The 27,863-nt window shown below is 36.6% G+C and overlaps 3 protein-coding genes across 4 annotated transcripts in view; 2 read left to right on the top strand and 1 right to left on the bottom strand.

Moving 5' to 3' along the window:
* Positions 1 to 2,478, top strand: part of LOC141907075 (uncharacterized) — a 30,625-nt gene extending 28,147 nt beyond the window's left edge. For both annotated transcript variants that reach the window (XM_074796645.1, XM_074796644.1), the window contains exons 17-19: positions 1,480 to 1,629; positions 1,896 to 2,001; positions 2,381 to 2,478. The gene's annotated coding sequence lies outside the window, so the exon portion shown is untranslated. The remainder of the gene's footprint in view (positions 1 to 1,479; positions 1,630 to 1,895; positions 2,002 to 2,380) is intronic.
* Positions 2,479 to 12,144: 9,666 nt separating this feature from the next.
* Positions 12,145 to 15,608, top strand: LOC141906922 (3'-5' exoribonuclease 1-like). Its single transcript, XM_074796415.1, has 2 exons — positions 12,145 to 12,225; positions 13,455 to 15,608. The coding sequence occupies exon 2, from the start codon at positions 13,473 to 13,475 to the stop codon at positions 14,721 to 14,723; it is 1,251 nt and encodes a 416-aa protein (XP_074652516.1). The 5' UTR covers positions 12,145 to 12,225; positions 13,455 to 13,472; the 3' UTR covers positions 14,724 to 15,608.
* Positions 15,609 to 16,849: 1,241 nt separating this feature from the next.
* The window catches only part of LOC141907454 (alkyldihydroxyacetonephosphate synthase, peroxisomal-like), a 40,512-nt gene continuing 29,498 nt past the window's right edge, over positions 16,850 to 27,863 (bottom strand). Inside the window, exons 15-16 of the mRNA XM_074797102.1 lie at positions 17,902 to 18,059; positions 16,850 to 17,462 (exon numbers count right to left, since the gene is read on the bottom strand). Coding sequence (XP_074653203.1) covers positions 17,281 to 17,462; positions 17,902 to 18,059 — 340 coding nt within the window. The 3' untranslated portion in view covers positions 16,850 to 17,280. The remainder of the gene's footprint in view (positions 17,463 to 17,901; positions 18,060 to 27,863) is intronic.

Here is a 27,863-nt window from a genome sequence, read left to right as displayed (position 1 = left end):
GAATTGAAGCCCTAAAACATCGAGTGGAACCGGGCATCCCGGACAGGACTTTATGTCCTGTGCGGGCGTTGTGTTTCTATTTAGATCGCTCTGCTTCACGGAGGGGTTCACGGGAGCGGTTATTTATTCCGCTGCTGGATCACCTAAAGGGTGATATTTCGCGGGACACAGTAGCCCGATGGGTCTCTTCAATGATCAAGGACATTTTATTGAAGGAGAATCTTTCCTCGGAGGGAGTCGTTTCTCATCAAGTGAGGTCTATGGCTACTTCCTGCGCAGCCTTTTCGGGTGCTCCGTTGGAGGAAGTCTGTCGGGCCGCCTTTTGGAATTCACCGTCGACATTCACGTCATTTTATTTACGGGATGTTTCAGGCCAGTTAGGCTCATTAGCTTCACTGGGTCCTGTTGTCATGGCTCAAGGTGTCCGTTCTTTCCGATCGGACCCTTTAGTGTAGAATATTTATGTAGCATTATCAGGATCACAGGGGGTGTATCCTTGTACATAGTTTGGGCTCATATCTGCAAGTATTAATTTCGCAAAATTCTGGGGGGGGCCCCTGAGCTGGACGGACTCACTGTGGCCAACCGGTCTTCCCTGTGCTACAGTGCTCCATTCCGTGCTTGGGTAAGTGCTCTCTTTTTCCCTCTTACCTTGCGTTTGAGCGGTGGTTTTTCTATCTACCTTCCCACCATCCTTGTGCTAGGCTAGTCTAGCAAAAACCATAGGAAAGGGTACAGTACTCGACGGAAATATTACAATTTTTGGAACTAAAATTTGTATTTCCGAGTAGTACTTACCCTTTCCTATGGTGGTAATCCCGCCCACCTGCCCCGCATAGCTGTTTTTTTTTTTTTGGTCTGCTATGACGAAAAAAGATGGCGGATTTCGCCGGTGGCTAAATGCAATACCGCAGGGCCGGGTCGTATAGAAAAACCATTGGCGATAAATCCAAATTTAGAAAATATTGGCAAAAACCATAGGAAAGGGTAAGTACTACTCGGAAATACAAATTTTAGTTCCAAAAATTGTAATTTTTCACTATTGAATACAATTTTATGCGATTCTGAATTTGCTTTGATAAATGGATGAATTTGCATCGTCAGAATTGGTCTATTAAGTAAAGGATGTATAAATGATTCACGGGCCATGGTATAACTTATATTCTTCTAATGTCTGTGTCAATATTTTACCATTCATATTTGACTATTCACAGAAAATCCTATAGCGAAGTATGCAGTGAGTGTGACATTTTACTTACAAATCATGGAATAGTCGAGAAATTCCAAATCCCTACTTGAAAATCTGGAATTTGGAAAATAGTGCAGTACCTTTTCTAAGGCTCTGTTTTTTTGAGAGCAGTCCCCTTCTAAGTTTTATTGATATTAACTTATTGGTGAATAGATTTAAATCTTTATTCTACTTTCTACATGGTCTGCTCTGTCCAAAACTTATTTTTAGATACTTACTTTTATTTGTAGAAATGGATTTAGACCGAGATTTGAAAATAACTGTGACTGTGTCTCACTGATAAACTGGAACACTGCGCTGGCGATGACCGGATCATGATGAGACATGTCACTTGTGAATTAAAACATACAAGATTTACTTGAGATATGAAGCTATTATGGGTAAGTGCTTATAAATTTTTGTGTTGTAGCAAACAATAAACCGCATTAATTAAGCCGGCTGGGATTCTGAAGTTTCTGTGAATGTTTCAGTGACTTACGATGCGTATATAAAACTCCCCTGAAAATTTTCTTTAGCGAATGCTTGACGATTTAATGGTGTTTTTTCGCTAGGTTTTATGGGGAATAATATGAAAAATTAAAACTTGAGTTTTCAATTAGCGTAACAATTGGATACATTTTCATGAAGCTATAACTTCATTCTTTAGGGTAACACTTATTAGTTCATTCAAGAAATTGCTGATGACAGTTGCAGCAGCAGAATATGAGGCAGATACGATTCATCGGTGTATATCTCGCATAAAGCTAATGCAGGTGAGTTCATAAGATCATCTCTATAAATTCGAATCTTGCTGGTTATGAATGCAATATCGACTAAGATTATGTGTAAGTGTTGATAACACAAAAAACGCATTAATTAAGCCGGCTGGGATTCTGAATTTGCTGTGAATGTTTCAGTGACTTACGATGCGTATATCAAATTCTCGAAATGAAACCGGTTCGACGTGTACTTGAATTTGATAGGGTACTACGCCAGGTTTTCAGGTCATACATTTGATCAAAAATACATAAAGAGGAAATTCATTTCATTCTAAAATTCTCCTGATGCAATTTTACTACTTACTGTCCCGACATTAGAGTTAACTTAATGTGATTATGTAAATATAATAACAAAATTATATTGTCCTTTCAGAATGATGGATGGCATTTGTCGAAAATTCTTGAGAATGAAGCTACGAAATTGTCAAAAGAATGAGAAATAAAGAATTCATATTTTTTGGAAATATCCAACATTTTTTTTGCGTTGAATGTATGAAGTCCACCTCTTGTTTTGCTGTAACCCCAGATTGCTGTCGCACAGGCATGAGCAAGAAACTAGAAGTCATCCAATACTTACCGGAAAACCCTGCTAAGGATCCCCCAAAGTTGCAGTGACGCGAGACCGAGGAACCCATACCCCATCATCCCTATTACCGGTATTATTCAGACTAGCCTGTGACTTTAGGAAACATCCAAACTTTTTGTATGAATACCGGATCAGACCTGCTGTCACACAGGCATGAGGAGCTAGAAACGAGAAGTCGTCCGACACTTCCCTGCTAAGGATCCCCCAACCCAGTTACGCGAGGCTGAGGTACCACTACCCCATCGTCCCTATTATTCAGACTAGCCTGTGGCTATATGAAACATCCGAACTTATTGTATGTATACAGAACCCGATTTCATACATGTCTTGTTTGAGTTTGACTAGACACAGACTTAATCGATTTGGATCGGATCAATCCGGTTTAGATAAGTGCGTGTGTTTCAATGATGATTTTGTCATCTCAGAATGTGGGTCATTCAGACCGTCAAAGGTACAAGAAAATATGGTTGATCAGATTTGAATTTATTCAACCAGTTCAGAGATTTTGGAATAACCTGTTCTTGGAGACATTTTTGAAGAAATAAGACGTTTTCTAGAAACTTTCTTTCGATCTGTGAGCTTTATAAGCGGCAGATTCGTATTTTCGAAAGGCAAGGATCAAATGAAAGGTTATAAATAAGAATTTCAAAGCCAAATTAAAATCCGTGGGTAACATAATGGTACGATAACCACACTCAAACGTGGTGAACAGATGATAAGATAAAAACCCACAATTAAAATTTGGTGATTGTTTATTTCACGTATGTTTAGATATTTCAGTCATGGATTTATTTGGAATTTCAACCTGAATTGAGACAATGAATTCTGAGATAATTCACCATCTGTAGAACTCTTGTTTACAGCGGAGCCTCGTTTTAACAATTTATCAGTTAATACAAAACTAGAATTCCATTCCAGATAAGACAATATCAATTATTTCCATACTTGATAACGAGTTATAACTAACAGATTTTCTGGTGCCCTGAAGTTCGTTGCAACGAGGTTCCGTTGTATAATTTTCTAAATTCAAAGAATGTTTTACAGACTTTTCGACATCAATAATTAACCGCTGAAAAATACTTTCTTTTTTTATTTCAGGTGGCGGGAAAGAAAGGCGAGAGTTATTGATGGCGAGGGTCAATATCGAACGTACATTATTTCACCAAGAAACAAAGATAGATTAGGAACTAAAGGGATTAATTTCACCAGAGAATTGTGACCACATTACAGCAGCGAGCGTATGAATTTGTGCGAGGCAAATTAAAAATTACCACTTTTATTGCATTTTTATAAATAAACTCAATATTATTATTATCATTTACTGAATGGTTTTTCTTATGAGTTTATTTTTCTTCTATCAGAGGACCGGCATCAATGATGACGTGATTTTTGTAGGCTTAAGTAGAATTTAACACTTAATGCGGAAAAAGTGGCAAGGGCACTTTTTCACTTAGTGAATTGCATCAATGCCTAATCATGACTTGTCTGACTAATCACATCCTCATGGACAGACTGACCCTGTACGCATGATTTGATACCGCCGTATTCTTTGACCAAAATCAAAAATGGGATAAGAGTAGAATTCTAATATGAACTTTCCTAAATTTACATGATGATGTACGGCGTTTAATTCAGTATCAAAATTAAAGAAAACCATTTGTTTTTTCCAAATTATGAGTGGTAATTAGCATGAGGTTTTTGGCAGAATTTCAGAGGATCGGTGCTCCAAGTAATTAAAAAAGCCTGTCTCCCCTCAGTTGAATCAAGGAGTTTTTTGAAAATCTGTCTATTGACGGGATTGTGATAACAGCATGAATGGTGATTAATCGTGAATGCATGGTATTAGTGGGTTTTCCCCAATGACTCAAATAGACCGCTTTCCTCGTGCATGGTGTGAATTAGTTATCTCGGGGTGCATGAACTGTCCGTGACTAATAAACTAAAGCAAATCCAAAATCTCGTAATAATCCAATAGATATCCAGAATCTCGATGTATTAAAATAGGCAGAAAAAAAAGTTAACCCCAATCAGTCGCTTTCTGACTGGATGGAAGATTGTTTGAATGAACCTGAACCGAATTTCGCAATTACGTGCTTTGATTTAAAGAAAGAAAATTATGTAAACTCGACCGCCGATCACACAACTATATCTGTACTTCGATTTCCGATTTTGAAAAAAAACCGCCTGTTTCGCTCCAGGCAGGTGTGGTGGGTTTGTAAGGGACACCAACTCAAATCAATCAAACGAAATCTACCAATCGCCCGCAGAAGAATCAAACCAACTCAGAAGATCGTCACCAATACTGAACCCAGCAATCTTGAAATGTAAGTATATTTTTATGGAAATTATTATGATAAATTCTAAATGAAATATTTTGTCATTACAGGATATCTTTCATTGCAGCTAAATTTCCGCTATCAAGAAGAACCAAACTTGAGATCAACTACTCGTCCAAATCGACCAACTTGAACAGCGCACAGCGAACAGAATTGAACTCATTTACCAACCAACTAATAAGATAATCGCCGATAACGAAACCAGCAATCATAAAAGGTAACTTGATATACATGCAATTATAACGATTAATTCGTATTGAAATATTTTGTCATTACAGGATATCTTCTTTTAATCATTGCAGCTAAATTTCAACTATGTTAAAAAACCCAGCTTGAGATCAACTACTCGTGCAAAATCGACCAATTTGAACAGCGCACAGATGAGGCCAACAGAATGGAACTCATTAACCCACCAACTTAAGATGATCCACACCGATAACGAACCCAGCAATCATAAAAGGTAACTTGATATACATGAAATTATTACGATTAATTCTTATTGAAATATTTGGTCATTACAGGATATCTTCTTTTAATCATTGCAGCTAAATTTCAACTATAAGAAGAAACCCAGCTTGAGATCAGCTACTCGTCTAAAATCGACCAACTTGAACAGCGCGCAGATGGGGCCAACAGAATCGAACTCATTAACGCACAAACTTTAGATGATCCACACCGATAACGAACCAAGCAATCATAAAAGGTAACTTGATATACATGAAATTATTACGATTAATTCTTATTGAAATATTTGGTCATTACAGGATATCTTCTTTTAATCATTGCAGCTAAATTTCAACTATAAGAAGAAACCCAGCTTGAGATCAGCTACTCGTTCAAAATCGACCAACTGGAACAGCGAACAGATGACGCCAACAGAATCGAACTCATTAACCCACCAACTTCAGATGATCCACACCGATAACGATCCCAGCAATCATAAAAGGTAACTTGATATACATGAAATTATTACGATTAATTCTTATTGAAATATTTGGTCATTACAGGATATCTTCTTTTAATCATTGCAGCTAAATTTCAACTATAAGAAGAAACCCAGCTCGAGATCAGCTACTCGTCCAAAATCGACCAACTTGAACAGCGCACAGATGAGGCCAACAGAATTGAACTCATTAACCCACCAACTTTAGATGATCCACACCGATAACGAACCAGGCAATCATAAAAGGTAACTTGATATACATGGAATTATTACGATTAATTCTTATTGAAATATTTTGTCATAACAGGATATCTTCTTTTAATTATTGCAGCTAAATATCAACTATGAGAAAAAACCCAGCTTGAGATCAACAACTCATCAGAAAATCTACAAGTAGATGAATACTGATTGACCCATTTGCTGTTGAAAACTGCAGAAGCCCAGATTAGAAGTTAAGGAGCCAGCAACGGATTAATCACTCAACGATAGATTCTTCTACAAACGGTGGTTGATTTCTATAAAATATTTTATCAGGAGCAGCAGAGACTATAGTGAATCTTATAAACACTGATTCGAGCAACAAAGCTAATGGATTATCTGATAAACACTGATTCAGGATAAGCACTGTTTTGAAAGCAGCAAAGACAATAGTGTATCTTATTAGGAGCAGCATAAACAATAGCGCATCTTATAAACACTGAGATCCAGGAGCGGCAAAGACAATAGCGGATTTTTGTCGTAAAGTATTGATTTTTTTACTTATCACCCTTTTTCAAACCAGTCTGATATAGTGTTGTAAAGGAAATTATTTTATAATGTTTAATGCAATGTGAGAGTCTAATAAAAACTAAGCTCCATTAATTCACAATATTGGTATTCGATCCTTGGTTGATAGAGAAGTCAAGTTAGGTTAGTCAATAGGGGTAAATGGTCGCGTCAAGCGCCTTGTTTGGGCTCGCAGGTCTGTTGAGTTAACTCCTAAACTGAGATATAGTTTCAACATGATATTGTGAGTTTAATCTTTAAACTTTGCCATAGTTAAACATAGTCAACTATGGCTACTTTTCCGTGTAGGTATCACATAGTTAGGAAATATAGAACATAACATTAGGCCAGTGTTGATGTACAAATATTAAGTATTTGCTGAATTGTAGATGTATTAATTTGATGGATATATATTTTCGAAGGCCCATGTAACTGATTTCACAATTGAATCGTATATGTCGATTTTCACATCGAGTTTTAACTTTGAGCCTCCATCAATCTGTTTGATGATCATAGCTACGTATTTGAAATAAAAAGCTTTATTTGAAAGGAGACCATTATTTACATTTGAGAGGTAAAGCTAGGAATAACAAGGCATTAAGTGATAGCTAGGACTAATTTTGAACGTTTTAACATTGTTTATAGCTGTTTGAACTTCTTTTATTGTAATTGGTAAATCCATATCACGAGATGGCTCTCGTGAATAATCACTTAGCTTCAAATTGGGTGTATAATGATTATTAAGGAGTGGCAGTGAATCGGTAGTGCTTTTCTAAAATGGGCCCAGAAACTTTACAGTGAAAAAATGCCTGCAGTTGTAAATAGAGGAGTATAAATAATACATAATATAAACTACAAGTACATAAATTAATGAAAAAATAAATTTAAAAAACCCAATAAATAATAAGTAGTAAATAATATAAAATACAAGTACATACATAAATAGATAATATCAAAAAATAGATAAAAATACTAACAACAATAGAAACAAACAACAAATTAATACTCTATTTACATGAAAAGGCATTTTTCAAACATTTATCAACAAGGTTATTCACTTATCGAACAACCTTCCCTAAGTATAGCGAGAACCCGAGATCTTTTCTGTTGTTGTTTTAAGCATTCTATCGGACTCAGTTATTGTAATGAACAAAACAAATAACCATAAACCTTAACTAAATCGAACACACTTTAAGAAAATAACTGATATGATAGAATGCTTTGAATAACTGTGATGAAAGATCGACCGTCCAATGAACTAGCCGCGCTCAATCACTGCTGTGACCGTTGATTGTTATACGGGGGTAGACTTACTATCTAAAATCTGGTACATACATTTTACTTTTTAGAAAGAATGTAAAACAGTTATAAACTTAAGTTATTGATGTTATTGATTAGTTACCGATTGTTTGATTATGTTGATGTTTTCGAAGCTGCCAGAAAAAAACATCAGAATACTTAGTATTTAATGCCAAGGTGCTTGGACATCTGGGCAAAGTAGGCAAAATTCTAGTTTTCTAGTGAAAGTTATGATTAGTTGATACTTAGATTTCAAGAGTGAATCTGTATGTTCCATCTCCAGTTTTAATGCTCTATGTTGGAGACTGTTATTGTAACACATAACGCATGTTTGGAAATTAGGAACTTGCATGATGATTTCTCGTTTGAGATATTATTGTTGTGTTAATAAAACGATGTACATTTTCATCATTCATGTTGAAACTTTTTAGTTGTTAATTTCTTGGTACTTTTCAGTGGTTCATAAAGTACTGATTTGATTAGCAGGAGCATAGAATAGAAGGAGCAGTTTCTTGATAGGCTAACTCAAGGATATAGTGCTAATTGGTCAATTGTCCTAGCTTTGTTTTGATTATCAGTTTAACCACATCTGTGTGGAGCCTGTAATATCAGAAGAATTTCTGATCTTTATATAGAGTTGTATTGATATCTACTATCAAGTTGAATAATAAAAATTAAGAAGTTGCCGTAGCTTCGTCAGTCAAGCCATATTTATATGAAGATACTCGATTTATCTTAAATTATCACGAAGAAAAAACCTTTATAATATTTTGCAGGGTTTGATTTAAGAAATAAATGCCAGCCACTTGACCGAGCATATGTAATATCACTTGCCCCCTCAAAAATCAACTTGCCCTACATGAGAAGTCCAGATTGAGACACAATCATCCCTTGCATCGAGATTGTTGGCAATGTTTTTAGTTTTCTTGTAATAACTAAGATTAATTAGTTTACCTTACGCTTTCACGAGTGAGTGAATTTGTAGGTTTTATGTTGAACTGTTTTATAAATAACTCATTTAGTGGGGTATAATTGTTGTGTAAGAATAAAATGATATACATGTTTCGTCATTCATACTGTGGTGCTCATAAAATACTATTTTCATTAAGGCCCTTATGGAAAATTGAGTATCAAAATAGAGGAGCAGTTTCTTGATAAATGAGGATATATGAACAGTATTAATCAGTAGATAATGCTAGCTATGGACTCTAAAACCATGGTTTAACAATGTCTATATGGGTTCTGAATGTCTGCACAAGAAGCACCTCAAAAAGATAGTTATTGAATCTTAACTCCATTGTAGCAAAGCCATTAGCTATTAGTAATTGCCCTAGCTCTATTCAAATCGGCAGTTGAACAATATTTATACACTCGATTTATATACTCTTGCTGAATGCATAGAAGAGAATACCTCCAAAATACTTTGCATTAAATGTAACATTTGAGAAAATAACCAATTTGATAATGTCTTCAAACCTCTTAAAGACAAGGCAAAGGTGGCAAAACTAGCTATCTTGTAAAATAATGTTAATGAAAATTAAATCAAAGACTGTTTATTTAATCTAATCTTTAGCTTTCCAGATTGAATTTGTGGTTTTATCTCCGGTTATAATGTTTTTATGTTGGAGACTTTTTTGAAATACAGGTTACGTTTTTGTAAATGACTGAGGCACTTTCTCCAGTACATGAATACCTGTCATTTAGGTATAATTGTTGTTGTGGAGATAAAATGACGTGTTCATGTCAATTGTTCATAAAAAATTGATTTATACAGGTCCTATTGAATAAAGTTGAGCTTTTTCTTGCTAAATGAGATGTCCTCAATCGATGTCATTTGAAAAGTTGACATGATAGATTCATATTTCATGAAATATAACAAAGTGTCGGTTATTTTGACCTCATGAATTGTCAAATTCATAATCTTAGACTAGTCCAATTTTCGGTTTTTTTATGGATCAAAGTTTATAATTCTTTGTGTATTTTTGTTATTTTCCTATCGATGCAAATTGTATTAATCAGCTGTAGTGGAAATGTATCATAGATAAAGACTTCTAAAAACCTTACATGTAACTTTGTTTTAAGTTAGTACAATTTCATACATAGTAATAGAAATAAATGATATGTGAAAATGAAATGATGTAAGAATGTAAATCAGATTGATTACTTAATCCTAGGCTTTCCAGAGTATTTGGCCAGGTTTATCTCTGGTTTTGGTGCGGGGAGCCATGGACTCACGGTTCAAGAGTCCATGGTTGTAGGCCATAGACGTTTCTGTTTTAGAGTCTATGGTTGGGCCATGGGCGTATATAAACTCTCGTTTATAGTTAATACGCCTATGGTGGTTGGACTAGTTGTTTTTGAAAGTCCGTGTTTGAGGAGCTTACATTATAATTCCTCGAGCACAAACCTGGCATTTTGTATAATTGTTGTATGAGAATAAATATGATTGATTTTGAAATTTGTCATTCGTTTATTTAAGCAAACCGGCAGAGGTGGTACAGAGCGCCCCAAGTGATGATTTCGAGTATCTTCGGACTTCTTTTTAGTCATGCATAGTTCTAATACCCCAAAGTGCATAGGTCTTCGTTTTAGTAGCGCATGGTTTTTAGTAACACCCCCATTTCACTGCCCCGCTATAAAATTAACTGCTTTTCACGGCCGGCCTGTGAATCATTTTCACGAACCCAGGGCCACCTTCGGTTATCTGAGTTAGTCGACTATAGTCGAACTAAACGAAACCAACCGAATGTCCGTAAGTCGGAACTAGATTCCGGAAAAGTTCGAAAATCAAGCGCATTCGGTTATTAGTTCCGACCACTATAGTCGACTAGATACGAAAACCGAATTTGGCCTCGAAGTGTCTCGATTTACGTTCCATGGACCGCTTTAAAGTCGGTTTTTACACCAATGAAGAAAGAAACCCGACAAAAACTATCAGGTTCTGGTAACTTTTCTGCGGGCACCTGTACTACGTGTGGCTTCGAAAATATCGATATGCAATTCAGGATGTCTCCGTTACATCGCCGTCTAAATCTACCCTGCTTGAAGGAACCGTCGTCAATCGACAACAATGAACTTGAGATGGATAAACCAATCTCTACTGTCACTGACATACTGAACTGAACCAGCCATGCAGCAGAGGCCACGACACTGGCAATTTGTTTGTTCACTTAAGATGATTAATTTATTATTCTGAACGTGACACTGGACATTAGCAGTCAATTTCATTGGGGTGAAAATATTATACGACAGGTAACTTCACTTCAGTCTTTTAAAACTTGTGAACAGTAAATGAATACTTATTTACAAATATTCTGTTGATTGTCTATTGTAGGTCATTGATTGTGTTCTGATGAAGATTCTCTGAGATACAACTCAGGATTTCTTAAGAATTAGAAGTTATACGTATTAAATTGAGCTCAACGTGCACAGAATGAATTGTTGTTGTATCATGGTCAGTTTAAAAAACGGATGAAACATGAATTGAAAAGTCAATCCAGATTTAATTGTTAGTACATCTATATTGATTTAATTTCAGAAAGTATCGTCAATCACGAATCAAAGAGATTAAACGAATCCAGCACTAATCGTCATGAAATGAGATTCCAAATAACGGCGAAACTCCTAGATTCTGATACAGTGATGAGGTTTAAAGCGCTGGAATTTATGAATAACTACACTAGCGAGCATGCAATTGGAATTGAGATTGGATTTAGGCCTACTGTCTGGTCAAGACTTGGTCTTTGTAATTCGAGTTAAGTTAGAGATATCAGTATCATTCTGTTGTCACACAATTTGCAATGTCACAAAATACGTTTGTCACCGTCTTGTCAGGCTGTCTGTAGTGGACAATAAATATAAAATAGCAGTAAAAAGGGTTTGTCGTGATGGATTTTATACTCAATTTCTAGCAAAGATCATGTTTGGTCCATGAGGAGAGGAAAATATTGCGAATATCCAGATGATCTGAAGTACTGGTCTTTCCCAAGTCTGTCCCATCAGTTAGGCGTTTTTATTAGATCCAGTTTCCGCTTTAAAGTTTAATTCAATTTAAGAGTGAAAAAATAATCTAAAAGTCACACGCTGAACCGAGAACTTTGGAAGCGGAATCTGGGACAGGGAACCCTAGGCTCGTTGACTCTTAGTGTCAATCCGTTGTACCGATTGTAAGTCCAGATCCGTGTTTTATTATAACCATTCGGTTTCGGCAAGGCTTCGGGTATGAAGAGGTGGAGTAACAATTCTACTTCCGTAATGATGGTTTTGTGAAAAATTAAGATATTTTAGCGGTATGTTTGTACGAGAAAGTGTTATTTCGAAGATATAGAATTGATTGTTTGTACGAGAAAGTGTTATTTCGAAGATATAGATTTGATAAAGACTAAGAACCCTATCTATGGAAGCCCTGAAACGACATAACGAATTACGTTTTACGAATTACGTTTTTTACGAATTACATCTTACGAGTTACTTTTTACGACTTATATTTTGGGCAACGATTTACCACTACATTTCGGTTCAATTTATCACAAATGGTCAAGGTTGTGGTGCACTCTCTGTGTCGTGAATAACTTTGGGCAGCAGGCAGAGAAGGCAGCACTGTAGTGTGATCGGTTGTAATTTTTTGCCGAACTAATAACGATGAATGAACTAATGATCGATGACATTGCAGCCCAAACGCTTTGCTTTCAAATATAAATATATATTTTCATTATTAAAAGCTAAGACTTGTTCTGATCATTGGTTACAATTGAACAATTGTATCCGCACCGATATGGAGTCAAATTCCTTTTTATCTCCATGAACCCCGAATAATTTTCAGTTTTGTATCATCTTAATCATCGTGCCCTTGCCAAACAGGACTGTGTCAGTGTTTTATTAATTTATTAAGAAATTAATCCGGGCATATGCAGGCTGAATCTCTATATTTTTAATCATTTGAAATTATCATAAGTCACTTTTTGACTTCCTTAGTCTCATTATTACTCTATATTGTAATAAAAAATGCATACGAAACTCTGTCAATTTTACTATTGATATATACATGTATATATTTCAAAATGCAAAATAAATTCAGTCAGATTCATTCTTCGTCATGATTCGACTTCATTGCAAAGCCTGTGTTTTTCCGAAAAACTCTTGAAGCAATAGCCAATAAGTCAATGGAAAACGTTCGTAAAACGTAATGCGTAAAACGTAGGCCTAAGTCATGAAACGTAATTCGTAAAACGTAATTGTTTAAGGCCTTGACCTGGCGCGAAATATGAAATGCAGGGAGCTCATTATGGTAAATCGTTAACCTTAAACTCGTAATTTGTAAAACATAATTTGTAATGTCGTTTCAGGGCTTCCATACCTATCAGATGTATTTTCCACATATCGTGAAGAATGTTGTTCTGATTTGTTTTTTTTAAAGCTCTATTAACCTTAAGATGGTTAAAGTTTAATTCAATTTATTTCAAATTTTTGGGTTTTTTATGAGATGAGAGTTTTGATATGTATTGTTTCTCGATTGCAGATTTTCGTGTTTGTTATTATGGCAGAAGGAGGCTTATTGCAGTTGGATGTCTGCGGGGAAGGTCCCGATGCGGCAACTGTGCATAACTGGAAACCCCGACATAAACCGAATCCACAGCGGACAGTCAATAAAGATGATCAGAGGCATTCTTACGATGGCCCGTTCAGCGATCCCGTTTACAAACAGATATCGCTGACGAACGGCGAAGTGAACAGAATGACGAAACTGGAGCTACGGGAACAGCTTGCTAAGTATCACATGGACACGCGTGGCGTGAAAGAAGTTCTGAAAAAGCGTCTGAAGAATTTGTACAAAAAACAGAAACTCGTTAAAGCGCGCATCGCGAACGTAACTAAACGTGAAACGCCATACGATTATCTCGTAATCATCGATTTCGAGGCGACCTGTGAGGAAAGTAACGGCACAAACTTTCCGCATGAGATAATCGAGTTTCCGGCCATTTTGCTGAACACTAACACGTTAAAAGTCGAATCGGAGTTTCACGAATATTGCAGGCCGCAGAAGAACTCGAAATTGTCACCGTTCTGCACAGAGTTGACGGGTATTACCCAGGAGGTGATCGACAGCGCCGACGCTTTCCCCGACGTTCTTCAGCGAATGGAATCATGGCTTTCGCTGTGCTCGAACGACGGCGCATCGACGTACGCGATCGTCACCGACGGGCCGTGGGATATGAGTCGATTCATGCAGAAACAATGTCAAATATCGGAGATAAAGTTTCCGCGGTGGGCGCGCAAGTGGGTCAATGTGCGTAAGACGTATCGTAATTTTTACGGATTCGCCAAGGCGAATTTACGCGCGATGCTCGAGAATTTGGGAATGGCATTCATCGGTAAACCGCACAGCGGTATCGACGACGCGCGCAATATTGCGCGAGTCGTCGGTCATATCATGGCCGACGGATGCAGCGTGCACGTCAACGAGAAATTGCTGGCGTATCGTCTACAGGAGAATGCCGAGATTTTGTACGACGTCGTTCCCGTGCTTCGCGAAGATGAGAAAAATGACGTCGACGATTGCGAAATCGGTGAATCGGGCGACGTGCCGATTTTACAGCGCGGGCATACGCGGCAACAGTCGTCATCGTCGTCGCACCATCAGCAACGGAAACAGCATCAGCAACATCAGGTACCAGTTAAACAGAAATCAGTACGCGAAAAACAACGTGAAGAGGTCGAGAATATTTTGAAACAGGATGATAACAACATCGAGGATCTGTTGTTTTATCTAAACTTACAAAACAGTTGAAGAACGTAGCTTTTCTCTCTGACTTTCGAAAAACTGAGATACTGGCCATTAAGCAAATATTCTATCTATCTCAAAACTCTGGTGATACATGATCCCGAATCAAGCTTTCAATGAAAATGAGAGTGACGATTAAATCGTCAACTGAATCTTAGTAGAGCGATCCAATCTTTGCCTTTATATTACGTACAGAAAACACAAAATCATTACTGTTAAATCTGTGCTATTATCTCTAATTATCGGTATTTTAATATTCGCTACTGATTGATATAGAGAATTAATACCTGTCGTACCTAGTGTATTATTGACTCATTATCATTTAAAAATAGTTACAAATACTTAAAGCATTTAAATTACTTCACATATTCAGTCATTCAGGACTGTAGTATAGCAAATGACGTAAATGTGTAGTTATGAGGTGATTTGTATATTGTTTAATGTAGTTGCATAGACTTCAAGATATCAATGAAATAAGATTGTATAATGGTTGATTTCAAAGCAAAATAAAATCAGTTTACAAAAAAATTGATTCTATCAAAACATGCTATCTATCTATCTATATAGTCCTGGCAACACACTTCAAATACATTAATTTTCGATGTTATTTTGATTGGACCGAATTGTTTTACAGAAACAATGGAATGTTTGCAGGATTTCCCACAAAATTGCAAGGACTAATGAATCTGCTGCTGGGATATTTTTTGGAAAAATTTGTCATGAAAATATCAAAAAGTGCTGAAAAGGTACTTTTTGATTTACAAGTTATCTGAATACTTGTCACAACATTTTGTAAGAGTCAAGAGTACTCAAGAGATGATCTAATTAAAAGGCCAAGCACACATCATTTCTAAGCAGTAAACATGTCCTTTGGACATGGTCAATTTATTTGTCCCATTACATACGACGTAAGTGCAGACTATTGTCTTTGTGAAATGATTGTTTGTTATATAGTTTATGATCTGAAAATCCTTTGGAATAAAATCTTATTTCCTTTAAATTTATCGTGTGGCACGTGAGTCTGCTGCTTCACCAGATGCTTATACATTCGCCGAGCAAAGAGTCCTCTTTAAAGTGGCTTGAAAATCGATCACATAAGCAGATTCCTGTTAAATAAAGCTTTAAAATTTATACGATTATCCATTTGTGTCAAACTACAGTTGAGTTGTGATTAAATTTGACTGAAAAAGTATCTGAATTCCTCCCGTGCCAGAGTAGAATCGCGCGGCTGTATTAGGTGGTGAATAACTATAGCGGAATTTCTGTGAACTAAAATTAGTAAATATTTACCGCCAGAACATAATTTCCTTATTACCAACAATACAGACCACTGAGGTGTTTAGTGCTAATAATGTATGATACTTGCAAGAATCCGACCTAAATTCTAAATGATGTTTCCATATTTTTTTAGGTAACGGTATTCTGTATTCAATTTTTTTCAGCAAAAACTCATTTGCTTAATTAATCTATTTATATACAGAATGAACTATTCATTAACATTGATTAAATGACCATTCACCAAAAACATTCAATAAATTTCCACTTCTTTCCTTCCATATTATTGAGAGCAATTAATTGATGTGCCGAATACAAATACCCGTTGCCCTCCCCCACCAAAAATAGTAAACCCCTATACAAATTTACTCTTGCAAGACGAATTTCATTGTGGAAAAATTGTTGTGGAGATAGATATTGTTTCATTCGTTAATTCCATCAACGCCAATGCTTTATCTAATGAAGAGAAATTGTTCGCTCAATTAATAACGAATTTAAAGCCACTTTAAATAGAAAAGATGTTTTATGCAACTTTTGATTTTGGTTTAAAAGATCAGATTTCGTGAACGAGTTCAGTCTGTTCCAGGTCATCCAATGGTGATGGTTTCACAAATCTTGTTACGATGTCCATCATAGGCGTAATTCACTAAAAGCGCTACTTTTCCCGCACTTTTTGTGCCCACGACCACGAACCATGTTTACATGTAGCAGATGCAGAATCATAGTATCAGCTGGAAAAATACGAGAACTCGCTTGACAGTAGCCATCTCCTCTGAAGATATACCGTCCAATCAAATATTCGTTTCTACTTTGGAGATAAAACTTAGGGAGAACTTCGTGATTGCTTATTTATTCACAATTGAAATAAATTTATTTTGACATGATTTAGCACATTATTACATACATGTATATATATAACATTTTTCACTTATTCATACTGCCTTCAAAATCACAATTTGAGTCATATCTTTTCCACGTGATGCGGGGACAATATTATACAGTTTAACACAGTGTCACTGTCTTCGGCTTTGTATATTCAAAGTATAACAATAACTGTCATTTACAACTAAATTCATTATTTCATTGAATCGATTCAGAACGAATGGCTTTATCTTATTTTTGATCAGAATCAGACAGATGAACTTTTTGTCATATACATCGAGCACCTTGGATATCTGAAGAATCAGTATCATTCAACTAAAATCAAATAGACACGTAGCAGAACTGTCTAGGAAACGACTACATGTACACCTATCAAACTACACACCATACTTTGTTTAACATTGTTTCATAGTTTGCTCATGAATTGATGGTCATCGTTGTCGCCGCAGTCACCACCGGCTTCGGAATCGAACATGTTTCCAGAGGCGAATATATTCTGTGGATCGATGTATTTTTTCATAGCTTTCATCATTCCTAACCCGACGTCACTGACCACTCGACTCATCCATTTCTTGCGTAATTTGCCGACTAGAAAATAGCAAAAGCCAAAATATACACTACAGTTATTACGATACGATTGGTAGACAGATACATTGAATAAGTGGCACTCGTATAGCTCAAAATCACACCCCCTGTTTTGCTTATGGCAGGTGTGGGTTTGTAAGGGACACCAAATAAAACATTTTTCTTAACGAAATCTACCAATCAAATATAGGGTTGGTTAGGGTGGGTTAAACCACAAGCTTAGCTTTTTCTAGCCTTTTCCTGCCGTATTATTACAACATCTTATGTTAAAACATCATTACTGTTTCATCTATGTTCCAATATCTTATTACTTGTTGTAATTCTATCAGAAAATAAATAATAATAATAGAATAAATAACAGTGTCAATCCCTCAGATGAAAAAGGTGGCACTCGTCTGGGGATAAGGACTCACTGGAGTACTGTATAATAGCAATAACATACCTCCGTGATGATGAGACAAACTTCCACCATTAGCGAGGATTTCATCACGCGCACTCTTTTCAATATCTTCGTAAACCTCAACTGGATTCGGGATTCCTCGATAGTTGTAACCGAAGTAGAAGTAAACACACGCTCCGGCATCATAGGTCTGCGTCACTCTGTCAAATAGAAAACGAAATCATTATATATATCTATATATTTTGTTTAATGGTTCGTAAATAACATGAATACCCGAAGAGCTACAATCGACACTCCGTTCAAGTCAGACATCTTGGGACCGTGGAAATTCGTCCGACTTGGGTGACATCCAAATTCGATGTTATCTATTTCATACATAGTGTCACGAAATATGAATCGATCGGAACCGACTCGAGCTGAAACTACTGTCATATTCTTCCAAGAAAACCACGTGTTTGTTGTGCTTGACAAAGTGGAGGGATGGAGATGTGGATGTACTTTAAAATGCACACAAGTAATATGCAAACTCTCGAATTTCGTCCCAAATAGGACAATTTCAATAAGTCGACACTGGATATATATGAAGAACTATCAATAAAACACATTTTCTGGTCCCCTGAAGTTCGTTGCAACCAAGTTCGACTATATATTTCACTCCGTGATCGAGTACCCAAGGGCATCGTGAGGGAATATTCATAGGGGATATTCAAAATTTTCTTGGGGAGAACCTCCAAACCTCCCTCACGATCGACTCGTCTTCGGCGCTCGTACTCCGGTTATTGCCGATTTCGCCCTACCCGAGGAGATTCCTGCCCACGAGTACCCCGAAGGATCCTGTTTCAAAGTAGAGTTTTGAACAATTCGCAAATTCATATGAAGGATAAGAAATCGAACGAACTAACAACAATAATATGAACGACTACGTATTCGTGTTATCATATTTATTAAAATAAGTGTAATATGTTTCTATAAGCGACAATTGAATAGAATCTACACATCACAACCTGGTTGGGCTTGGAATATTGATCCGTGCCCGAAATCACTTATCTTTGCCCATACCACAAAATCCCTGTACGCTATAGTATAGCAGTATCGTATGCGTAAGGTATATTCAACAGGCAGCTGTATCGATTCTCATCACAAATAATCAAATGCTTTATACGGCAGCAGCAGCAGCAGACTCTGAAACACCCGGCAAATAATCCTCGTATAAAATGATATTACTAAATACTCGTATATATGGCATGTACGTACAATAATCTTTGTCGAATTTCAATTAAGTCATACATTATGTAAATAATCTTCAGATACTTATTTTACAATGCAGTCAGGATACATGATTATTTATCAATGCATATGGTGAAGAGTTGCTTTTATTATATACAATTTCAGGGGTTTGATCTAAGGAATAAAAGCCACTTGCCCGTGGGGCAAGCATTTCTGTAATTCCGCCTGCCCACTCAAAAATCAACATGCCCTACACAGGCAGTCGAATTGGTGGCACAATCCTCCGTTGTATCGAGTGAGATAAAACCTTTGAGACATAAAATTGCACTAGCCCGTTGGACAAGTGATACCGAAAACCTACTTGCCCTAATGAAAATATACCTGTCCCGGGCAATAGGACAAGTGCTTCAGATTGCACCCTGAGTGATACACAAACAGTTTCTGAAACTTCAGGCCGGATATTCGATATTCGATAGAATTATTGCTTAATCATTACTACCGGGTATATCAGTTCAAATTCATAAAACCACTTCTTACCAATGCATAGCGGGTAGAAATATATAATGTATACGCAAACATTTCTTTTAAGTGAACAAAACGACTTAAACATTTCAGCTGGCAAAAATAACCCATGGATATTCAAACTTTACCAATTTTCTTCATAATAAATCAAATGGCAGATCTAAAATAGTAAGTTTTTTTTAAGCAACAGCCCCTGGACTGACATAACTATTTGTAAATAACATACACGACAATATAATTAGGTATTTAATGAATGTGTGAGTACATGTGTTTACAATGATATTGTGACTACAATAGGAGGGCAATTTTTCAACATTAACTTACAATACAGACAGAATGAAAACATAGATGTTTGATGAGTATAGGGTTCATCTATTCGATCCATTTATAACATCAGAATGATTAAAGTGTTAACTTTGGTAACATGTAACACGTAAACGGAATCGTCATTCTGACGAATGTTCTTGTATACTACGCTGTACATAAATACATTTATCGGCTTGTATTTATCTGGTGACCATCTAAAGTTACGTATAAAGGCTGCAAAAAACCTGAATAAATCTCCCATGGAAGGTATTTGTCTTTCAGCCATGGTCAGTGATAGATTTTCATTATAAAACGAACAGTTTTAGCGGCTCAAGAAGAATAGAGATTGGAGTGTGGTGGTTAGTGGAGATCTATTCGGTGCAGATCAATAATTCTGAACCCTGTTTGAAATAACAGCTGTATAAAAAATTACAGCAATTATTTCGAAAACTAGATATTTTACATCGTTATAACACCTCTGGGTCAATAAAAGTAAATTCATACCATACGATACATAAGTTAACCTAATAACATTATGTAGCTGCATTGGAATACAAGCTTTCATGACAATATTCGACTTGGCTTTTTAGGAAACGTACTCTATCGTATGTACAATTTCAGCTATGCATTTGCAAAGTTTGAAAAAGAAATGAAACACATTTAATGTGGAACATTCGATATCAAACGGAACACTGGGTGCGTAAAAAAATAGATTTTTTTTGTCAGAAAAAAACCTGTTCATGATTTTATCTTAACAATCAATATTCAACACAAATCTATGACCATTAAAAACACCTGCTATGTTACATTATATCCATAACAAAACAACATAACAAATGAAATACAAAATCTATCATGAGCGCGTGACTTTTTACACACTGCTTCATCAAAAATTTTCAAAACAATAAACGAAACTGCACATGATTCATCTAAATTCCAGGGGCCAGTTTCATAGACTGTGTGCTACTACATTCAGATCTTTGCTGATTAAGATTTAAAATAGGTTTTGAGAAAAAAACAAATTGAGTCAATAGAATTCTAGTCCGAATTCTATATCTGCTACTGAAGTCTAGATTTATCAAATACATGTATTCAAATATGTATCTTAATGCAAATTAATATTACAATCATCCCACCGGAAAAATACTTTCTTCAACAGATAAAAATCCATCTAATGATTTGTACATGCCCCTTTATTCCTGAAGTTGAATATTCAAAGATTTCGATAAAAACAAAGCAATTATATCTGAGCACCGCTAAAATCCATTCAATTATTGCAGTTATATCACAGTTTTGTTTCTTAGTCGCCGAATACACTAAAGAATATAAAATTGAAACAGATAGTCCTCCACGGCATAAATATAATCCCTTTGAATACGCGGTATCTGAACTAAGCGCTATGTACAGTTCGCCAACACTGTTTACACAATCTTTTTCAGTATCCTGAGCCATCACAAGTTACACATCCAGATTCTCCAGAGGTCGCGTCATAAAGCAACTTTCACGAATATCTAAATCCACCACGCACAGTGTTCGTATAAAATAATCCAATATCACAGAAGCCATTCATAAATCACACATTAGAATTTATCACATCTTCATATACTCATACTTATTTACACATCTGAATTCACATTTAGCTACAATGTGAAGATACACAAAGGCTTCAGCATGTCTATCAAATCGATGTTCATGACTGAAGTTATATCCACAGATATCCAACACATGGACATGAAAATTTTCGCTACAAACGCGTGTATATGTATGTACCACATAGAACACCTTAGAACATAGAACATTCTCCAGTTCTCTTTCTAGTTCTTATTGAATTGAGTTAATTCGTTAAAGTATGCCGTCGCATCATAACAATATCATTCCGGTTTTCGATACCAGTCGTATCAGAATCAGATGGTATTCCGTTCATTGTATGCTGACGAATTAATCCTCGTCGTGACACGGATGAGTTTAACTCATCTTTTATCTCTGCACAGGAAAACTGAGGCGAATGCTGCCTGAGAGCTCTTGCATCCTCAAACACCGCCCTACGATAAACAACTTTGCTTATCGAGTGATCAATGCTACTAAAGACACCATCTATCGCTGCACCGTCATAGGTGTGATGTGTATCGTAACAAATCTCCGAACTATTCAATTGTCGACATGGATCAAATGTTGATATGTCGACCGTTTCGTCGAACATTGGTCGAGCATCTTGACCAGAAAGTTCAATATACTGCACATCTAAGAGAACTTTGCGTTGAGTTGAATGTCGCGAATTTGTGGCTGCTGGGTACATTTCGGAAATGGTGGCATGCCTGAACAATGTGGGTCTCGTTGATGCTGGAGTGGATGAATGTTGGTCAGGTAGAGTTTGGCGGCGTTGCATGGGTTTGTGATGTAGGCTGAAAGGTGGAACTGAATACTCATGCATGTAAACATGTTCGAGATTGTCCAATGATCGCTGGTGATGTAACTGCGCTAAACTTTGCTGTTTGGTGAGAATGCGTCTTCGATGCGAGATTGGACGAACATAAATTTTTCGACGGATTGTGGTAACAGTCATGACAACAGATTCACAGAATCTTGGTTCTTTTGAATACAAGAATTCCTGTTCTGCTTCATTTTCATCATCTGATTCAGATTCATCAGATAAATTTATAGTAACAGTTATATTCTCAAGTTTCCTGGACTTTGCTTTTTTCTCTGTGGGCTTTGCATCACTTGGAATGTCTGAGCTCTGAATTGAACTTTGTAGTTCTGTGGCTGCAGAAGGGATACAACCATCCGAATAATCAGCTCTGATAATGTCTTCCAAAGATAATCCAATTTGAGACAAATCAGTCATTTCTTGGGCTTGCAGAGAACTTTTTCCTGGAGACTCAGTCAAACTTTCTTCATTTTTGTAGTGTTCAGCAATGATGTTTCCTTCAGTTCCATGTTCTTTATTAGGTGGACTTACATTCATTTCATTACATGGAACCTCTTGAGAAACCGTTTCTACACCTTCTTTTGAAAGAGGACATTGTTCAACCATAGCTAGATCCTCTTCACTGCTGTAAGGTTGCACAATTTCTTCCATGAATTCACTGGCAACCGTATCCATGCTGTCTTGACCTGGCAAAGACCTTCGTTTTAACGATTCATTTGTAGAATCTATAACACTCTGACCAGTTTCAATTCCAGAGTCGCGTCTTTCGACTTCCTCACTGAAATGATCTTCCTCTGTATCAGATTTTGATAGAACTATTGCGACACCATCAGTTTTAACATTATCCCCACTATCCTTCCTGATAAGAGGAATTTCTATAAATTTTTCATAATCAAATGTTTCACGGGAAAGAACAATAAATGCTTCCATCCTGTCACATACGCTTAAATCAACCATAATACTTGACTCCTCATAAGATTTAATTGGAGATATATTCAAGATATCAGAAGGTTCATCAGCACTTTCATCGTTGCACGATTCGCTTGGCTTGTTGGAATAGCTTGATGAACATTCACTATTAACACCTTCAACATAGGATTTAATGTCAACACTATGAGATAGAGATTCAACTGTACCACAATCATACGTTCTAACAAGGTGAATTTTCTCAGAGTCACCAGAAACACATGTAGCTACAAGATTTCCATCATCATCATGAACAGGCTCTGATGTAATGGGACATACATCATCTCTTTGCTCTTTGATTATATCATCATCAAATAGAGGTGTGCAGCAAACTTGTTCTTCTGTGTCTGGCACTATTTCTGGTAGAACGTCATATAATGCATCAATTTCTGAAGCATTACTAGTTGCAGGTGGTTCTTTTATGAGTTCATTTTTGTAGTAAATTGGTTCATCAAATAAACAAGGATCTACAATGTCTGATGGCTTCTGATATTTGGAAACACTTCTCAGTTCAGTGCCTCTTTCCTCTGGGTTTACGTAGTCATTTTTAATCTCGGAGATCGCAGCATGGAATGCATTGCAAACCATTTCTTCTGCAACTTCAATGACTTCATTGTCAGAGTCTGATTTCAAAGTATCAGGTTCAATGTCATCAGATGAACGGCTTAGTTCTTCATCTCTAGTTTCAGATTGCTCATATAATGCATCAGTGCCATCTGATTCCACTGATGAAGAATGCGGTAAATCAATTTTCCTTTGTGATTCATAACTTAGAGATGCGCAAGGGCGAATTTCTGTGTCTTGCTTCAGTAGTCCATCCATCCGTTCTTCATTGTCATCAAAATTTGTTTTCCCTTCATTGTCATCATCAAGCTTATCAAGTTCTGGTTCAGAGCCTCTATTGGGAACCATAGACGCTAGAGACAAAGATGAAGCCTTTCTTTGAACATTGTCTGTCACTTGCATATATACATCATCTATTTGTTGTGTGTCAAACATACGCATATTTTCATCAAACTGGGGTTGCATTGCCTTTGGTGGTACAAGCACAAGGTCCACATTCCCTGGCAGAATTTCTTCCGTATCTATCTCACATTTGGCATTTGAGTCTTCTACTTGCGGAGTAAACCTATCATCACAAATTGCTTTTTTGTAAGAGTCTGGTTTGTCCAGTAGAGCAACATTTAGTGTAAAATCAACACCATTACCATTACTGCTTGGCAGCTGACCATCATCAAAAGGCACTTTTCTTGCAACTGATGAATGAAATGCAGTATCGGCCTCAGGATGAATTTTATCATTCTCCCTATCGTAGGCTACACTTTCATTAAGATATTCTGCACTATCTTTATCATTGGTTTGTGCACATGGGTGATCAGCTAATTCACTAGTTGCAGATAGTTCTGTATTTTCAATAACACCACAAGAATCGCCGAATCCATTGAAAATTTCACGGGAAGTATGGACAATTTTCTCAAGTCTGTCATCTGGTAGCCACTGTTCTTTTGATGGACACATTGAGAATACCAGCATCATATTGTCTTCATAATCATGTACTGCATCACTATGTCTAAAAACTCTTGTCCCTTCAACTGAATCCATGCGTGTCATATCAACTGGTTCAATGTCATTTTCAGATGCTGATTCCGATGATATACTGTAAGTTCGATGTCGGACTCTTGATGAAAGTTTCATTTTTGGTACCTTTGCATTATTTTGTGTTAGTTCCATCTTTTGTAAATCACATGAGACATTTTTCTCATCATCTGATCGTTCAGGGGTTGAAGTGCCTTGTGTACAGGGAAGCTTAGTGTCTCCAAGTACATTAGCTACTGGCTGATTATCACCAGTATTTACTGAAATTTCATCATCATCATCAAACACTTCAGAAGGGAGATCCACTGATGCAGCCTGTATTTCAAATGTGTCAACCACTTCAGCAATTAAAAGGTTACCCTGTTTGTGATCAGGTGTCTCCGTGTCTTCGTGTACATTAGCTATTAGCTTATCATCACCAGCATTTACTGACATTTCAACATCATCATCAAACATTTCAGAAGGGAGATCTATTGATGCAGCCTGGACTTCAAATGTGTCAACCACTTCAGCAATCAAAAGATTATCCTGCTTATGATCAGGTGTCTCTGGGGTCTGCAGAAGTGATGATTTCATAACTGAAGATCCATCTGGCTCCATATAAGATTCTTCTGATTTTAGGTCAAGTGATGCTTCTTGTTGTTCCAATACAATAATTTGTTTTCTGGCATTATCCTCATATACAAAATCTGCAGAGGGATCAGTCATTTGGTGCTTAGGATAACGCTGTTTTCGTTTTCTAGATCTTCTTATGAATTTCTGATAATCACTATGATTTTCATCAGATTCCGATGACGAAGTCACTGATGCCGACGCTGATAGTGATCTGTTTATTCTTTGCTTTATATATGGCTTGTCAATTTGAGATCCATCAGTATTAACTTCACAAACAATATGATCATTGGTAGGTATTGGTAGGGAAATATCATCGGAATGTACGGAAACAAGAATTTCATCATTTTGCGAAGTAAATTCAATTTGTTCAGGTATAGGTTTTTCAGTTGAAGAAACATGCTCTGATACTGCATTCAATGCTTCATCAACAACGTTTTGTAATTCACCAGGAGGAGAGGAATGTATATCTTTTGCATACACTGGAACCAAAAACTCGGAGATTGGCTCTTGAATATTCTCATCAGAGTTATCTACATCACTGCTATACTCAGAACCAGTGTTGCCTGAACTAGAGCTTTTGAGAAGTTTCTCACTCTCAGCATCACTGTCACTCTTAACAGGAAAATCATCACTGCTCTCCATGGAAACTGTCCTGAGTTTCTTCAATATAGTAGCTTCTCGAGACTGTTGAAGCAGTAAATTCTGATGTTTAATGATACTTTCTTTATCATGGTTGCACTCTAATTTATCAGCACCAATTGGCAGGTTTTCTGAATCCAAGGTGGTTGGATGTAAAATATCACTGGATTCATTGTATGTAATTGTACTCGTAAAAGTTATAGTTATATCATCAGCATCTTCATCAACACTTTGTCCTTTGAATTCATGCGAATCAGTGTCTAACATCACAAGTGGCCTTGGGTCCATTTCAGCAATGTCAGTCTTGACAGTAAAATCATCAGTGCTCTCAATAGAAACAGCCTTTTGTTTTTTCAATGGGGAAGATTCTCGGGGCTCATCTTCTGACACTGACTCTCCAAGATTCATCACTAGTTGTTCTGAATCAAAGCTGCTTGGAAGCGTAACATTGCCTGATTTATTTACAGTTGTACTTATTGCACTTGTTGTAGTAATAACTAAATCATCATCAGGATTTTGTTGGACATTGCTGTCTAATATCAATAGTGGCCTTGGTTTCATTTCAGCATCATCATTATCTATAATTTCCTCATCTAATGATTTATCATCATTGCTATTCAAATGAGCATTTTGCGCAGAAAACTTAATGTTTTCCAATTCTTCGGGAGCAATGCCTTTACAGCTATCAAGAATACGTACTATTTCATCCATCGAAATGTCTTCTGAATCACAGAATTCTTCAGGTAAAAATGTATCAAATTCTAGTGTAGGCTGACTAACCAATAACTTTTTCCAGACGCGCTCTTCAGCTGAGTACTGCTTTTTCATCATGAATTGATTATTCATATCTGCCAAATTGTCCTTGGCTTCTTCTTCAAGGGACTGGGATTGACCCTCATTTGCATAAATTCCACTTGGAGAGACATTCAAAGTATCTTCCTCACTTAATTTCATTATCTTGGGTTCAAATCCAAGTGTTGTTTCATGTTGTGCCATGGTTTTATCTTGAGGTTTTCTCAGTTCTAATCCAAAAGATGATTCAACACTTTCAATAAGTTCTAAGTTTGCTAACAGCTCTTGGTTTTCTTGGATTGCTCTGCATGGAAATACTTCATTATTAAAAGGATCAAGATCAATGTGGTCTCCTTTAACAGGGGCATCTTCTGGCTCATAACATCTGGGTGATTTGGCTGTGAATTCTTCATCAGGGTGACAATCTCTATCGATGGGCAAATTGCTAGCTTGTGGAGCAACATCATAGAATCCAGATCTTACATCATTACTGATCTCTGGTGTGATTTCCTCAATAAGACTTTGTTCCAGTATTTCTCGCTGCTCAGCAACAGATTTATCGTCTTTGAAATTCTCGAGTGCATCTGATCTAAATCTATTCATAATTGGGTCAATATATCCAGCCTCAATTAGTGCATCTCTAAGTTCAGGATCATCAGGCACATTGCCGCGAGCAATTGTGTTTTCAATTTCTTTATCATCAATACCCTTGCATCTAAAAATATTCAGTATTTTTAAGATGATGCTTGGTTTAGTCCCAATATCAGAACCGCCATCTTCAGGTTTTATGTAATCTTTTGTCAAATCAGTGGAATCCATCATTTCAGATTTAATTTCAGTATCTTCCTCTGTTATCTTATACACTTCTTCGTTTCCAGTAGTTACAGGACCAACTCCTTCCATTTCATCATGA

The sequence above is a fragment of the Tubulanus polymorphus genome, chromosome 6, assembly GCF_964204645.1.
Source record: "Tubulanus polymorphus chromosome 6, tnTubPoly1.2, whole genome shotgun sequence".
NCBI classification, from domain to species: domain Eukaryota; kingdom Metazoa; phylum Nemertea; class Palaeonemertea; order Tubulaniformes; family Tubulanidae; genus Tubulanus; species Tubulanus polymorphus.
This window is presented reverse-complemented; position numbering and strand designations above follow the sequence as displayed.

Coding starts and splice junctions, on each gene's coding strand:
- LOC141906922 (XM_074796415.1), top strand. CDS start 13,473: ATGGCAGAAGGAGGCTTATTGCAGTTGGATGTCTGCGGGGAAGGTCCC.